The 16151-nt window shown below is 34.4% G+C and overlaps 1 protein-coding gene across 1 annotated transcript; it reads right to left on the bottom strand.

Moving 5' to 3' along the window:
- Positions 1–10270: 10270 nt before the first annotated feature.
- LOC135137712 (uncharacterized) lies at positions 10271–15941 on the bottom strand. Its single transcript, XM_064067430.1, has 5 exons — positions 15805–15941; positions 11262–13735; positions 10824–10841; positions 10615–10684; positions 10271–10383 (listed from the first exon to the last, which is right to left on the bottom strand). The coding sequence occupies exons 1-5, from the start codon at positions 15866–15868 to the stop codon at positions 10271–10273; spliced, it is 2739 nt and encodes a 912-aa protein (XP_063923500.1). The 5' UTR covers positions 15869–15941.
- Between the last annotated feature and the right edge of the window lie 210 nt (positions 15942–16151).

The raw sequence follows: 16151 nt of genomic DNA, 5'->3' as shown, positions 1-16151 counted from the left end.
AGAAGCGGCATCAACTAGACGTGGTCCAGGCCGTCCGCGAATCGAAAGAATTGGCTTGAAGGGAAGACCTCGAAAACGATACAACCTCAGAACCGAAGAAACCACGTTGGCAAGCGAAGCACCAGTATTTGGTTTTCTTTCCGAAATTCCATTAGATCAAGCGTTGAACGGTGCCGATGCGAACGAATGGTTTGAAGCTATCTGCCAAGAAGTAGAAAGCATTGTTAAAAATGATACTTGGAAGATGGTACAGTACCCCAATCGAGAAGAGATCATCGGGAGTCGCATAATTTTGAGAAATAAATACAAATCTAATGGTATGCTAGATAAAAGAAAAGCCAGATTAGTGGCACAAGGTTTTAACCAGAAGCCAGGTGTACATTTTAATGAGAGGTTTGCTCCTGCAGCTAGAATGAGCTCTATACGTCTGCTCGTATCCTTGGCAGCAATTCACGACATGAAAATTGAACAGCTCGATGTAGCGAATGCTTACCTGAATGGTACCCTCGAGGAGAAGGTCTTCATGAGACCTCCAACCAATCTAGCTAATATTCTTGAGTCTATCATACAGAAACGAGGCCGATCAAGTGTAGTCGGCGAGAAAGCCGCAAGAATGTTGGAAGACTTTAGGGACGGCAAGCAAATTTGTCACATACAAAAGTCCCTGTATGACCTACGCCAGTCCGATAGAAGCTGGCATATGATGTTGGACAAGGTATTGCGAAAACTTGGTGCGATTCCAACCAACGCCGATCCGTGCGTATATTGTGTTGGACGAGGGGAAGATGCAACGATGGTTGTTATTTATGTCGATGACATACTGATAATGTCAAGAGATTCTAACAGAATCAAGCAATTTCGAGAAAAATTGTGCAAGGAGTTCGAAGTGAAGAAACTCGGTAATGTTGGCTATTGTTTGGGAGTCGAGTTTGAAGTTGAGAAGTCAAAGATAACTATGCACCAAAGAGGCTACATCTTAGACCTCCACAAACATTTCGGCATGGAGAATTGCAACCCGATATCAACTCCCATGGAGCCGCAGACAAAGCTCGTCAAACCAACGACCGCTGAAGAAGTGAAGAATTTCCCGTATCGCGAATTGATAGGTGGCTTGACATATTTGGCCATCACGACTAGACCTGACATCTGTCACGCAGGGAGTTCCTGGGACAGTTCAATAACTGTCATGGCAAGGTCCATTGGACAGCAGCGAGGCGAGTGCTTCGATATCCGAGGGGTACTCTGAACTATGGTCTTGTGTATACAAACTGCCCCGATCCTGTAAGAGGCTACGCAGATGCCGACTGGGCAAATTGTGCTATTGACAGACGATCGTATCCTGGATACGTCTTCATGTTAGCAGAGGGACCCATTCCGTGGGACTCCAGGAAACAAAAAACTGTGGCATTATCATCTACAGAGGCTGAATACATGGCATTAACAGAAGCAGCCAAGGAAGCCACTTTCATCCAGAAGTTCCTGCTGGAGTTAGGGTTCGCACAGTTGTCACAAATGGTGCTATTCAGTGACAACCAAGGCGCATTGAGACTGGCTCAATATCCGGTCTATCATGCGAGGAGTAAGCACATCGACCTTAGACATCACTACATCAGAGAAGTGGTGAAGAATGACTCATTAACTATACAACATGTCCCTTCGGAAGATATGATTGGTGACATCTTCACCAAGGGTCTAGCAAGTATAAAGTATGGTTCCTTCACGGAGCGGCTATATCTAGCACAACCCCGGGTCGAGAGGAAGTGTTAGATATTAGAAAAGGGCGACCCTGTAGGTTTGCCATGACAACGAACAAGAACACATGAATAATTGTAAAAAAAAGTAATGAGCTGTCGTTTTTTTGTATTCTATATTTTTGCGTTGTATTTCCTAAAGTTCATTAAAGCTCCTACGAGCACGTACCTCTTCATTCGTAATATTTATTTTTTGCATGTTTAGTAGTAGGCTATCGAATAAAATGTGACATGACAGTTGCTTTTTTTATACGGTCAACATTAACGTTAGGGTGATATTGCCAAATAATAATATACCCTGTAAGAAAATAAAGGGCGGGTGGGTGGGGCTAGTAAATATGCTTCAGCAATCGGCATTATATTGAAATTTTATTACTAAATTGAAATTTTTAATGTGTAAGTCTTCCAGGGGGGGCAACCACAACTGCTAGGGGGGGCTCAGCCCCATCTTGCGCCCCCGTAGCTACGGGGCTGGATTACTCACGTGAGGATTATCTTCTATAACTTCAATCAGGGCAGCTTCATTTTCTGACGTTGTTAGTACACAACGTCTAACCTTAGTTTTCTTAAATCGATTAACTTCTCTTAACTTTTTTCTAGTTTTCTAAATGCTTGGTTAGAAGGAATTGTATCGCCTGGCATATAAACAAACGGCAGCATCAAAAATTCCATCACACTTTCCCAAAGTTAAAAGCACATCGTTTTTTTTCGGAACTCGGAAACATTCTTAGCAAGAGTTGAAAATAATTTCACTGCTAATTTGTCATAATTTTGCTCATATTTTGGTTCAATCACTGCCATTTACACATTGTGTCCTTCATAATTTGTTTTCTGCTGTCCAAAGAGAAAAAAAACGATCACCGACTCAAGTACAAAACCGAGTGTTCGGAAATTTGTGCACCAAAATATTAAGATGTCTAGAAACATTTACTAAATGAGAGAAAATATTGAAAACAATTTCTGGGCTTTACTATTCAAATTGTGGGACCCCAAAAATTTAATTTTCTTGGTAATTTTTTTTATAATAAGTATTATGGTGTCCTAGTTTGAATTAAAATTTCGGGCCGAGGAAAAAAAATGGGGGTCACTCGGTCGATTCACGTCCTTTTTGGATGATCATGTCACTTCTGTTATACCGCGTGATCAGAAATGAGTCTGATGGCAATCCTGGATTTTTAGTGGAAATTGGTATCATGTTTTCTATAATTTCCGGTTGTCATCTGTGAAGATTGACAGGTTGTTGACATTTTTAAATGTGTAAACACAAAGTGAAAACTAAGGGTACATGAAATTGATGTTTATCTAGTTTCATAAAATACACGCCAATTTACGTAATTAATTATTATTAAGGTTTTTCTTATCGGAAATGTGTAAATCTTAGACGACGTTAACACGGGATGTAAATTTACTTCTCGAGCGTAATTGAGTCCGTTTTCTAAACTTCATGATTCCTACAGTACGAAGAAATAGGTGTCCCGTTTCCGTCTGCCTGTCCGTCTGTCGGCAGTCCCGGATATTTATTAAACAGATAATCTCCGAAAATATTGGGCCGATTATTGTCAAATTTTGTAGTTGTATTAAGAGTATCATGCAAAACGCCAACCAAAATTTGTCTAATCATCCCCACCAATAATGTGATGACGTCACTTCAAAATCGTACATAGTAAATGGATTTTAAATTGTATAGAATAACATCGTCCTACACATGTAGTTTATAACTCTGTGTTGACTTTTTACCCAAAACGTCCAGATTTTTAGAAAAAAAATCCAAATTATAAAACAACATTTTGCAATTTAATTTTGAATGTGCAAAGCCGAATGCTTTGAAATCTTGCAGATGGTTTACAGTTAGATAAGCATGATAAATTTTTAATCAAAATACATTTACTTAATCACCTGCAAAAATTGATGACGTCAGCTTAAAATTTTTCCTATTAATCCTATCTAAAATGGATAAAATATGATGAGTGTGTACTTCTTATTTATCATTCCATTCAAATTTTTTGGATTTGCTTATACACGGTAACTTAAAAAAATAATGAATGCGTGAATTTATTTTATTGATTTAATCAGGAACTACAAAACTGCATGCTTTAAAATCTTGGAGATGTTTTAAAGTTATCATAAGCATGGTAAATTTTTTATCAAAATTTTGTTGAATAAATCCTATCTTAAATGTGAAAAATACGATGAGTCTATACTTGTGAATTACTAATAATTAATATTTTTTAGATTTGCTTAAACAGTGTGTCTCAAAAAAATTAATGACTGAGTCAATTTATTTTATTGATTAAACCAAAAATTGTAAAACTGAATAATTTGAAATCTTGCAGACGTTTTGAAGTTATTGTAAGCATAGGAACTTTTTAATCAAAATGTATCTGTTTATCAACCCCAAAAAATTGATGACATTATCTCAAAATTTTTCCGAATAAATTGTACCCAAAATGAACAAAATATGATGAGTTTTTACTTGTGATTTGTTGTTGTATTAATATTTTTTAGATTTGCTTAAACAGGTGGCTCAAAAAATTAATGAATGAGTCAGTTTATTTTAATGATTAATTCATGAACTGTTCATGTCATTTTCCCAAAAAATTTTGGGAATGAAATACAGATTTAGTATGCATGCACCAATCCAAATTGATATACGTATCCTTGCAAAAATGTTGATGACGTCATCACAAAATCGTGAAAAGAAAAAACTCAACTCGAAAATGCTGGATACGTTTCAATGGACTGTAGGTGCGACGGAAGTTCTGTCGAAATAACTTTCAACCAATTTTTTTTTCTTTGTAAATTCACAGTTCATCTTAAGATTTTTAACTCTTGCTGGCTCTAACACAATTTAACAGTCATGAAATTGTTCAGATAAACCACACCACATGTTATGAAATTCACTTGTTCACTCTTTGTTTAACAAGCTGTAACTAAGATTTCTGGATGCTTTTACTGAGTATTACATGATAACACACTTCTTAATTTTTTATTAAAGTTTTGGTAAATTTTTATTTATACCATTTAAACTGATTCGAACGCTGGCACCTACATTTTGAGAAACGAACTTTGAAAATTCGTGCTTAAAGTTATACTCTCGATTTTGATCGTATTGAATATGTGTTTATGTTTTTTTTTTGTTTGTTTGTGATGTGGGGTTTGATATAATTAATAACTTGAGATAACCACAATTTACCATTATGTAAATTCTTTGTTGTTGTAAACTGTTGATAAATGTTACATAATTTAACTTCATGTAATTACTTGTTTAAAGATCTGGATACAGTGTGGCATAACAGAAATTTGTTAGCTTTACAGTCTAGTAATTTATTTAATCATTAGAATTTCGGGGGTACAAATTTCAGATTAGCACGTCAGAGTACGAAGATGTTGACGCGGAGAGTTTCCCTAATTTGCTTTCAAATTAGCACGAGTCGTGCTGTCTGTCAATCATAACAAATTGAGATATTGAAGTCTACCAATTTCGACAATGTTAGCAGGAAGGACTTTGGTTCACGTTGGTCTCGTACCGCGCTTTTGACTGAGATCATAAATGGCCCTTCCAGCTTCTCCGAGAAATTAGTTTGCTCGAAAGCGCTTGTCGAGAGGCTGGACATACAATACAAAAATTAACATGTAGCAAGTTAATGTCATTGATTAAATATAATATTAATCGATATTAATCATAAAGGTCATGAATGGGTAAAGGTCAAATTCTTTTACTATTTGCTACCTGTGAACCCATGACAACCGACCACTGCCGATGTAGTACGGAAAGGGTCATAAATGGCTCTTGCGTGGGGCTCTTTTGCCGGCGCATCTTTAAGATTGTTTAAACAACGGACGCTCCCTCCTGTCATATTACCTCCGTGGCCTCGTAACTTTCTTTAGATTCCGTTGGGGTACCTAGGAACTCATGGAACGAGTGGACCTTTTAGCCTGGCGATAGTCCAGTGGTTTTTTTATTTGTGATATTCAAATATTTAGTTGATTCGTGACATTAAAAATCATTGTTAAAGGCAGGAGACTGAAAGTCCTTTCCTGCCTTTAACAATGATAAGACGGCAACATTTTGCATCCACTGTTTTAATGTGCTGTCTACGTAACATTTGATAATGGAATCTGTCGAAGTATCTATCAATCTTCTGAGGTCTGCAGGCATAAGAGGCATTCCTATTTTTTCACTCCCGTCCCATACGTTTACAATCTCGTAATAAGGTGATTGAACCAGCGTGAATCTTAAAAGATATAAGTAGAAACTCTTCTTCAGCGTAAAATTATCTGAGTCATCAAGCCGACTGACAACATGAATCAATAAAATTTTGCATTTAGACGCCTTATCACAGACTGGTTTGCAATCTCAAAACTCCTACAGAAAAAAATTACAACGTGATTCTATACATAATAAAGAATCCTTCGTTTTTGCCATAAATAAAATAGTTCTACCCACCAGAAAGTAGGAAAAACTTTAAAATAAAAAACTCAAAAGTCGAACGAACAGCTGAAAAAACAAAGTTTGGGAAAAATTTGCTTAAAAATTAAAAACATCATAAAGTAAATTAGAAGCCTGGAAAATAATAACACTTACCTATATAGCATGTAGATAAATCGATTACTGCTTAGAGACGACAGAGCAGACTTTTTGAAGAAAAGTAAAGCTAAAGAAAGGATTGAATATCATCTTTATCTTCAATTTTTGTTCTAACACATTGAAATTTTTTTGAAAGTTTGACTTCAGGTGCGAGGGAAGTCCTATCTAAGTATCTTTAGACCAATATTCTGAAGTAACAAAAATGTACTTAGTGGGTTGGATGGTATTTTTGGAGTACAGTAGTAAAACCTTTTACTTTGGATAACATTCTTTATAAGTAGGTAGATATGTTGAGCAAGTAAGTGGAAAAATACACATTTTTTACTTGACTTTCTTTGACAATTGAGCATCTAAAGAATTTACCATCCATTGTTTTCGGTACATCGAAAAAAAAGTCCACATACCTAGACCTATGTTTTTTTTTTCATTTAAATAAAGTGGGTTATTGATTTATACAAGGAAAGAACGTCCCTTCGTTCGTGAAAAGGAGTCGTGCAAAACCTTATAGACACTAAGTAGGTACTAGGAGTTAATTCGAGGATTAAGCTAATTGTAGTAAATATTTGTATACTAATCTTACCACGGTAAGAAATGACTTACCGCATTAAGCCTTAACAGCTTGACATTGGGATATAAATATATAATGATATAATTATTTAGGACACATAATTTTGTAGTTTAAAATTTTATAAAAAAATCCTTTTTTATAAATTTTATGTCTATCGGAAACACTCAAAATCGTAAATTTTTCAAGCAATAAAGACTGCTCGTAGCTAATGGGGAGATAGAAACCATCTTCGCTAAAACAGAGGTACTTCAAAAATCTTTTATCATTCGTTCTAGAGTGGCAATATGTTTAGCATGATGAGGATGTTCACTGCCTTCAAGTCTACAGATACCGAAATTTGTTTCTAGGAATGTGTTGATTTATTTAAATATATATGCAAAATTTAGGTTGAAAGAATTGATAACAGCAACTCAAGTAACGAGGAAGAAAAAAAAGAAGAAGAAGGATGATGTCATCAACCAGTCAGTGGAGAGAATTATGATTTTTCTTTTATTGTAATAATAATAATAAAGCCAAGAGATTTGAAAGCTTCTGAAGTAGCTGCATTAATATGATTAATGATTATGAAAAGTGAGTTTCGAATCAAAGATAACACCAAGATCTTTAAAAGTATCAACTCGAGATAAGAAAATGTTATTTAACGTGTAATTGTATAATATCTGTAAATTTTTATTTGTGTAAGACATTACATAGGATTTGTCAAAATTGACAGGAAGTAGATTACCATTACTCCAATGAAGAAATGTAGTAAGGTCATTCTGCAGAATAAGACAGTCCTCCATACTAGATATCGTTTTAAAATTTTTTTATATCATCAGCATATATGAGAATGTTGGACTTAATGTTCACAATAATATCATTAATGAAAATCACAAAAAATAAATCATTTATCGCGCCATCTTTTGTGCAGATGGCGCGATAAATCTCGCCAACCCGACTAGGAACCGCGCACTTCACTTCTGCCACGTTTTTTGTGTAATTTAACCTCAATTCCATTTATAATGTTGAACTTCTCTGACTCTGATATCAACGACACCTGAACAAGTGTTACAGTTTCAAAAAGAGCAATAAACAACATTTCAATTCGTCATACAATCTTGTGAAATTTTAAATAACAAATAATTCTTATGTGAGATTAAAATTGGACATCAGGTAATTTATACGATGGAAACATTCATCAGCAAAATATTCACAAAACAAAAACTAGCAAAGATTTATAGAAACAAAAGATCTGGTGTGAAATAAACTTGTGCAAATAAAAATATTATGTGAGGTTAAAACTGTAGAGTACGAAAGTCTACATTCAATTTAAATTATACAACAAAGAAATTGACTGAGGTTAAAATTTGTTAATTTAACTGCCGTAAATGAACTATTAGCAATCTTGTGTGAACAATTAAGAAGTGTTATAATGTAACACTTACGTGTTAACATCAAAAAACTTATTTATAAATAGACAAACAAAATGAAACGAGTCCTGACTCGGTGAATTTCATGAAAACTCCTAGCAAATGTCTGTTAAATTGTGTTAGAAACAGTTAACGATTAAAATCCTAACCTGATCGGTGAGTTTACAAACAATAAAGCAAATTTACAGTACATGTAGCGTCGATTGAAAATTACCACTTTTTCCGATTTAAAAGCCGCAAGAATTAGCTGCGCGTATTGGCGGAAAACTGTGATGTCATCATACAAAAGCAACTAAACTAACCAAACTACCTTACCACGTGGTTACACTCAAAAAACACACCCACATTAACTCTTCGCGATGCCGCCATCTCTGTCTACCAACCAACCCTCTAACTAAAACCCCTCAGCGAGATACCAACCATCAGGAAAAGAACTAAACGTGCACAAGGCCTATGTTTAACGATATTTTTTAATTGAATTTTTTTTCTCAGATTCAAATTATTCAAATGTGATTTCGCGCCGCTGTTAATTAATTTCAACGCGAAAATTTGATTCAAATTCGGTCACCACAACACTAATAACAAAACTTCGAAAACTGCAAGATGCGATTTCGAGTAATACACGTCGCTATTTACGAAGCTGCGATTGGCTATTTGTACGTTAGCCATTTACTACTAAAAATGATAAAAATAATTGAAACTAAGATTCCGGTAGATATCGAAGAAACATTCCCTCGAGAATAAAAATTAAAACTAACCGTATTAAAACATCCAACTAATAAACCTACGCTAATTATAAAATTAAAAACATTCAACATGACAGGCAAGTAATTTTTGCATTAATTACTTAATGCGATAAACACGCTGGGCGCGAACACTTGTTCATGAGGAAACGGTCACTGGGTGGTTAGATGAAAGCAGAAATAAGTAGCGAGGCTGAGAGTTGAGAAAATAGAACCATCAACGCTTAAATTACAGTGAAAGCATAAGCATTTCCGAAAACTACGACCAAATTATTAAAGAACGGGAACATATTGAAGGGTAATAAATTAAAGGTAAAAATTATGTACTGCAAACTGATCAGATGATATGGTTTCGGATTGGAAACGTCTCAGTGTCCATCTAAAATATCCACATCGCAAACTCTGAGAGTCGAACACGAAGACCGAGAAAACATTGAATTAATTTTGATAAAACGTTCGGTAATTTATCGGAAGAGCTCCCCCTGTGACTTAAAAGCTGACACAGCCCCGGTGGTCTCTATTCACACGAAACGTATGGGGAGCCACAAACAAGACTGCATTAATTATATAGTACAATCAACGTCAAAAATACATTACGGTCGTGGCACGAAAGTTAAGATAAAGTCATGCATGACTGAAGATAGACTTACACAGACACGACATGGAAAATTTTCAAGTCCAATTTTCTTCAAAATTCAACAGACATTCGGGCAGAGATTCGAGTTGGAACATTATCGTTGCTCGCAAGAGCAGCACGACTAGTAGCACCTCAGATTTTGACTCACCCTTCATTTACGAGTCAGAAGTACTTGCAGTTTAGATCGCATTTGGTAGTTCCATAAGAGTTACTAAATTTTAGCTCTCGTAAATCAACCAAATTTATGCAGTTAAGCTCTTAAATTGTTCGAATTTATGGTATTTTTGGGATGCATAATCTGTTTTTCGTTGCATCATCTCGACTTGTCGTGGAAGCGTTTCTTTATCTCTGTTTTTTCTGAATATTTATGTATGTGTCTGGGTTTCGCCCGCTAGGTACTGTGTCACTTCGATTTTTCTACCTGGTCTGGTCCAGTTTTCACTACAGCTTCGCCTGATTAATCTTCATTCCGCTTCTGTCCAGGAGTACAGAAGGGTAATAAAAATTATTTGACAGAAGTTCATACTTTTATTTCATATTTATTATATTTTTTTTCAAAATTTCCCTATAATTTTTATATCTTCACTCCTCTATCCAAACAAACAAACTGGCGCCCGATTAGTCTGGAGATTATAAATTGATTTTTTCCAGAAGGCCGAGACTCCAAGGCGGCGACATCATGTCTGGCTGTGTGAACGTTATTGCTGGCAATACTTTGAAAGACAATTTTATTATTCTGTTACTGAATAATTGTTTTAATTTTTCTCATAGCTACTTTTTTTTTAATATAACATTTACCAAAAATTGCGCATTTATCGGTAATCTCCACGTTAAGTACTGCTTACCTACAGTAATATTAGTAATATTCGAAACGCCGCTTGAAGTGAAAAAACTGTGAAAATATGTTTATGATCTTACCTATAAAAAAGCAGATCCTGTGTTGACTGTTATGGAATTTTAGAACATTTGCGTAGTGGTTCTTAGTAAGCTGCGAAGGGCAGTTACGTGTAAAATTATTAAAAAATATTTTATACGTAAAAAATAATAACTTTTATTAATTTTTATTACAATGTAACGATAGTGCAATAACAGTGTTACATGTGATGGCAGCGTAATATTTTATGTACAGTCGCCTGAGGTAGAATCTACAACAACGGTGTTATGTGGATATTTTTTTTTTACGGACAATAGTATATAATAAATAGTAAGCCTACTGATATATTTATTTTTAACAAAGTATGTATGTATTGTTTATATTAATATATTACGTATTATAAACATTTATAAAACTTTTGTTAAATGTATATATATAAAATATAATTTAAGTACTCCATACTAAGACAAGCAACAATTTTCTTTTGAAAACTACATTAAAATAAGCACCATCACTTCTGAGCAATCGCAAATTAGATATCGATGACGTTACGTATACGCGTTGCAAACTCTAAGTATTATTTTAAGGCGCTTTTATGGAAAAATTTAGACTGATGTAATCAAACAACGATTTCATCAGAACACATAAAATATTAGACGATGGTATTTTCTCTTTTGTAAATTCTACTCACCAAATCTTTTTTATCTCGAGCCGCTACATCTAAAAACTGCAAAATCCTATCTAATTTCGCCAAAATTTTCTGTTCACTAGTGGTCCCCTGCTGTTTATAATAATGCTGCTTTATTTTATTCAAGCAACCTTTATTCAACTGTCTAGGAAAATTTCTCTTCACTTTTGTCCTCACCTGACCTACCTTCTCATATTTATATTCAAAGTGGTCATCTTTATTAACAAAGAAGTCTACTATATAATCTTCGTTACCAGCAACAGGAAACAAAAGCGGATTTGGCAGAAATCTTTTAAAAAAGTCGACACTAAACACGTGTTTCTCGATAAAAGAAATGAAAGCTATAACATTTTTCAGTGCATTTACTTCTGAACGCTCTTCAAACTTATCAATGTCTCTAATCGCCACACCGGTCCAAAAGTTGATTATAACGACTGACATGCTCATAGCGAAGAGGAAGAAAAGTAAATAGCCGCCGAATGGAGTTGTTTCGAAGTCTACCTCGCTTATGTTTATTTCTCCAATCGTCATGAAGTACGCCATGAAAACGGATCGATACAAAGCCGTAAAGAATCGGTGATCTTCAAACATGATGTGGAAACTAGCAGCGAAAGCAATCATGAGTAGCGAGAAAAATATTAACAATAGTGTGAAAGTTCTGAAGACTCTTTGTATCATAATCGACCAGTGGGCCAGTTTCGGGTGATAACCAGCAGTTAGTAGAAAAATTATTGCCATTTCAACAAAAATAAAAGCTCGGAATTCACTTAGGTAAAAACTAGCAACTGAAGTGACCATTAGAAGAATTTCGCAAGTTTCATGAAGAGTTGTTGGCCTAAAGTATAGAGCGCGTAGATCATTCACAAAATCTTTAGGTCGCAGAAAGACCCAAGATTTCAGTCCTATGTTGAATATACACACGCAGAAGCAGACGATGTGTTCGGCGAGGGACGAATACGGGAATCTATAGAAGCCAAAACTTAAAAGGAAAAAAATTATTGCTTGGAGGAATAAAATCATCCAAAAGTGGAATTTGACTTTGAACCACTTTAGCATTACGTAGGTGTGTATCAAAGGATGTGACAGCAGCTGCTCCAGATTGTGGTACTTTCCAATGAGCGAAATAACATCTACTTCTGTTAAATTACCATCAGTTAGACGTCTAAAACGAAACTGCATCGTATATTCAGTAGAATTAAAATCTATTGTGCGTCTGCTATCAAACACCAAGCAAGAATCAAGGAAGATGTTTAGATCAGTCGGATTTAACAAGTCCAGAGGACACTTACCGGCCTTGTTTTTGACAGTTAAACATACATCAGGACGTCTTAATAGTTTCTGAATAGCGTTTTTGTGACAAAGACGAATGGCGTAATGAAGAGGTGTATTACCTGTTCTTTGATAAACAAAAGTAGGGTCTATTTTATCTGATTCTAAGAAAATCGCAAACAGTTCTCGCTTTATGGAATAACCTCTAGCCTTGACAAAACTACTGAATTGTTCTTCACTAATTCTAGTTTCTTTCCAGTTTAAAATTGCTTTGAAAATTGTTTCGTAGTTGTTACGAGCTGATATTTCGAGAGGGCTTAGCAAGTTTACTTCAGTTACTTTGTTCGGATCCGCTCCATTTTTAAGTAAAAATTCGACGATTGGTAACATGTTCTGAGATTTGTTAACAGCAAATTGCAGAAGAGTGTTTTCTCCATTATCACAATTAGAATAGCAGTCTATTTTCTTGAAACTTAAAAACTCCTCAGTTTTGTACTTCGAAATCCAGAAAAATAATTGCAATCGGTGGTCCATTAAGGCATAATTGTAGCTTATGAGGTCAATTTGAAGATCATTTTCGATAAAGCACTTCGTGGTGGCATCATTAGGTTCACATATTTTCTTGTATAGTAGAAGTTTGCCAAGTTTTCTTAAGTTTTCTAGTATTTTAGCATCTACGTTTCTGTTGTATAAACTAGCTACATAATCTATGGCAAATCTTCCATTAACATCGCACCTGTTGACGTCTACTCCTGCATCGATTAATATTTTCATACATTCTATGAAGTTCTCGTTTCCAACGTCTCCATATTTTAACGTGAACACAATAACCGAATCAGAAAACCTTATCTGATTTAAATCTTCGCTTTCAGTTAGTTTTATCACTTCTCTCAGTTTTGGAATATCGAAGGCCGCTGCAAGGAAGAATAACAATTCTTTCGTATCGTGCTCACATTCTTCGCAACAGACTTTAAAAAGTGACAACATAACGGCTCTTTTGTATCTCGTTTTGGATTCAGGAACAGAGAAGGTACAAGCATTTTGACTGTCGTGATCACTGAACATTACCCGTAAAGTTTCTACTTTTCCCAAAATTTTGTGTTTGGAATATAGTTTTTTAAGTTCGTTGATGTTCTTATCGCATGCGGAGTTAACACTGTGGATGAGTTTGTAGAGGTGCATTGGTTTTTGACATTTTGTTTTATTATCTGGAACAAAATTTAAACTTGAACTAACTTTTAATAAATATTAGGATATACATGAGGCAATTTTAGGTTAGATTTGCATTATCGCAAGTCACCACATCTTCCATAGCAACGAGACTTGCGATATCGCAAATCCAACTTGAAATTGGCCCCAGAGCAATTTAAAGACAATGAAAAACAATCGATGTAAAAACCGTACAGATAAAACCTATACAAATGAAATAGATAGCATACTCCGACAGCCAGTCGTTAATTTCATACAACTTCAGCAAGTAGATTACTGAAAATGGATGTGTCTCGATGATCTAGTATACGACAATTACGCATTTACCGTGGACTATTGAAAATTATCTTATAGAATTAATTTTGGGGTACAATCTAAAATTATCTTAAACCCTACAAGCGTTCCATTTATAGGTTCCATACCACACTTTTTTTCCCGAGCGTAAGCGAAGGAAGTATTGTAATAAAGCCAATTTTTATGTTTTTTCAACGTTTCATGACCTCTAGAATACGGAAACATAGATCTCGCGTCTGTGTCGATTTCTATTAGACTATATGTATATTAGGAACACGTGTACGTGATAAAATGCTAACCAAAATTAGTCTGATCAATGTTATTTTAGTAGTGTATGTATATTAATTATTATCATTAATACTTATTATTATCGTTATTAATAATATGACAGTTTATTTTTGAAATTACAAAACCGAATACTCTGAAACCTTGCAAACGTTTTACGGTTATCGGAAACATGGTAACTGGTTAATTAAAAATTTTTCCATTTACGACCCCTCTAAAAACTGATGACGTCATCTTCAAATTTTGCCAAATAAATCCTATCTAAAATGTGTAAAATATGATGAGTCTACATTTGTGATGTATCATTTCACTCATATTTTTTAGAATTGCCTATACAGGGTGATTCACAAAAATTAATGAATGAATCAATTAATTTTATTGATTAAATCATGAATGACTCACTCGATTTTCTCAAAAATTTGGAAATACAATACTACTATTATTATTATTATTATTATTACTATTAGACTGTACCCATCTAAAGTAATACACGTCTCCTTGCAAAAATGTTGACAACGTCATCACAAAACTTTGTAAACGAAAAATTCTCGTAAAAAAAAACAAAATTCACAACATACTTACTTTTTCGAAAAATTTGAATGTTTAAAAAAAATCAAGATAGATTCATAAGCCACATGTACAAAAGTGTGTTATTTTGTTGCTGATGATCAAACAAATTTTGATTAGCCTTTTACCAACTGCACGATATTTTTAAAATACATAATCAATTTCAAGTAATTTCGGAAATTATCCATCTAATAAAATCGGCAACAGAGCAAAGATGACAGACAGACGGAAACGCGAGACTTAATTTTTCATACTCTATGTGTTCATACACGTTGAGAAAACCTGAAAATAGCCACTAACCCTATTACATTACTTCTCTAGTTTACGAACGGGAATTAAAAAAGCAACCTTTCTAAAAAATATTTAAAACGGATTAATGCTATATGCTTTTTTAATAATGTTTTATACTTAACTAAGAACTATTTAATTTGAATTATCATATTTATACGACTATAGTGGGTAATATTTCCTCAACGATTTTTTTCACGTTCGTTGATCTACTCGTATGCTAATCTTTAGTTGTAAATCCCTTCTGTCAGGAAATTACCGGCCAGCTGTTAATTTACATTTAGCTAATTACGTTTTTAAACGAATTGCTGTTATGAAAATGTGGAAGATGCTATTTGCTAGTTTTTAAAGTAATCATCAAAAAAGTGGATATTAGTTTGTGTCACTATATTTAAATTTAGATTTATTCCTTTGCGGTAAATTATCAACACGTGAAAATGCATTTAAAATAAAGAAATAAATACTTTGGTATGACGAATGTCTCGCGTGTGTAAGTCTAAGAATATGTTGTCGTGCATCCGATAGGCGCACCACCCGTTCAAAGAAAGACAGAAATCTTAAATACATGTCCAAAATAAGTGTACAGGAATATGTATTGATTTAGTGTTTTACTACGTACTCTATTAATATTTACCTGGCTCAAGCTTGTCGATATCTACGTTAGTTTGTTTGTCATCTAGGAAATCGATAAATTTCATGTCGTGAAAATATCTTAATAACTTTAAACAAAAATGAGCATTAATATCAAACCTTCTGTGAAAAGATTTTCGCTTAAACTAATTTTATGTGCGAGAAGAGCTCCTTCTTTGTACGGTCTAGCCAGGATTGATTAAAGTTACGCTAGGGCGCATGTTCGTCAATGACAAATGCGAAAAGGGAGATTATGACATTTTAAGCATTTGACGACGCATTTCGACGAAAATTTGGAGAGTGAGAAAACGGTTAATTGGGCATAACAACTAGATTCACCAAATTTATTGT

The sequence above is a fragment of the Zophobas morio genome, unplaced genomic scaffold (assembly GCF_036711695.1).
Source record: "Zophobas morio isolate AGI-343-1 ecotype UQ-CSIRO unplaced genomic scaffold, CSIRO_AGI_Zmor_V1 ptg000029l, whole genome shotgun sequence".
In the NCBI taxonomy this organism is placed as follows: Eukaryota; Metazoa; Arthropoda; class Insecta; order Coleoptera; family Tenebrionidae; genus Zophobas; species Zophobas morio.
The sequence above is the reverse complement of the archived record's forward strand: the minus strand, read 5'-3'. Positions and strand labels throughout refer to the sequence as shown.

Bases quoted from the DNA above. Each gene is read 5' to 3' on its own strand.
- LOC135137712 (XM_064067430.1), bottom strand. From the start codon at position 15,868: ATGAAATTTATCGATTTCCTAGATGACAAACAAACTAACGTAGATATC. The intron at 13,736-15,804 runs GTAAATATTAAT...ATTTTGTTCCAG, and splicing joins TATCGACAAGCTTGAGCCAG to ATAATAAAACAAAATGTCAA. The intron at 10,384-10,614 runs GTAAGATCATAA...ACGTTCACACAG, and splicing joins CAGGATCTGCTTTTTTATAG to CCAGACATGATGTCGCCGCC.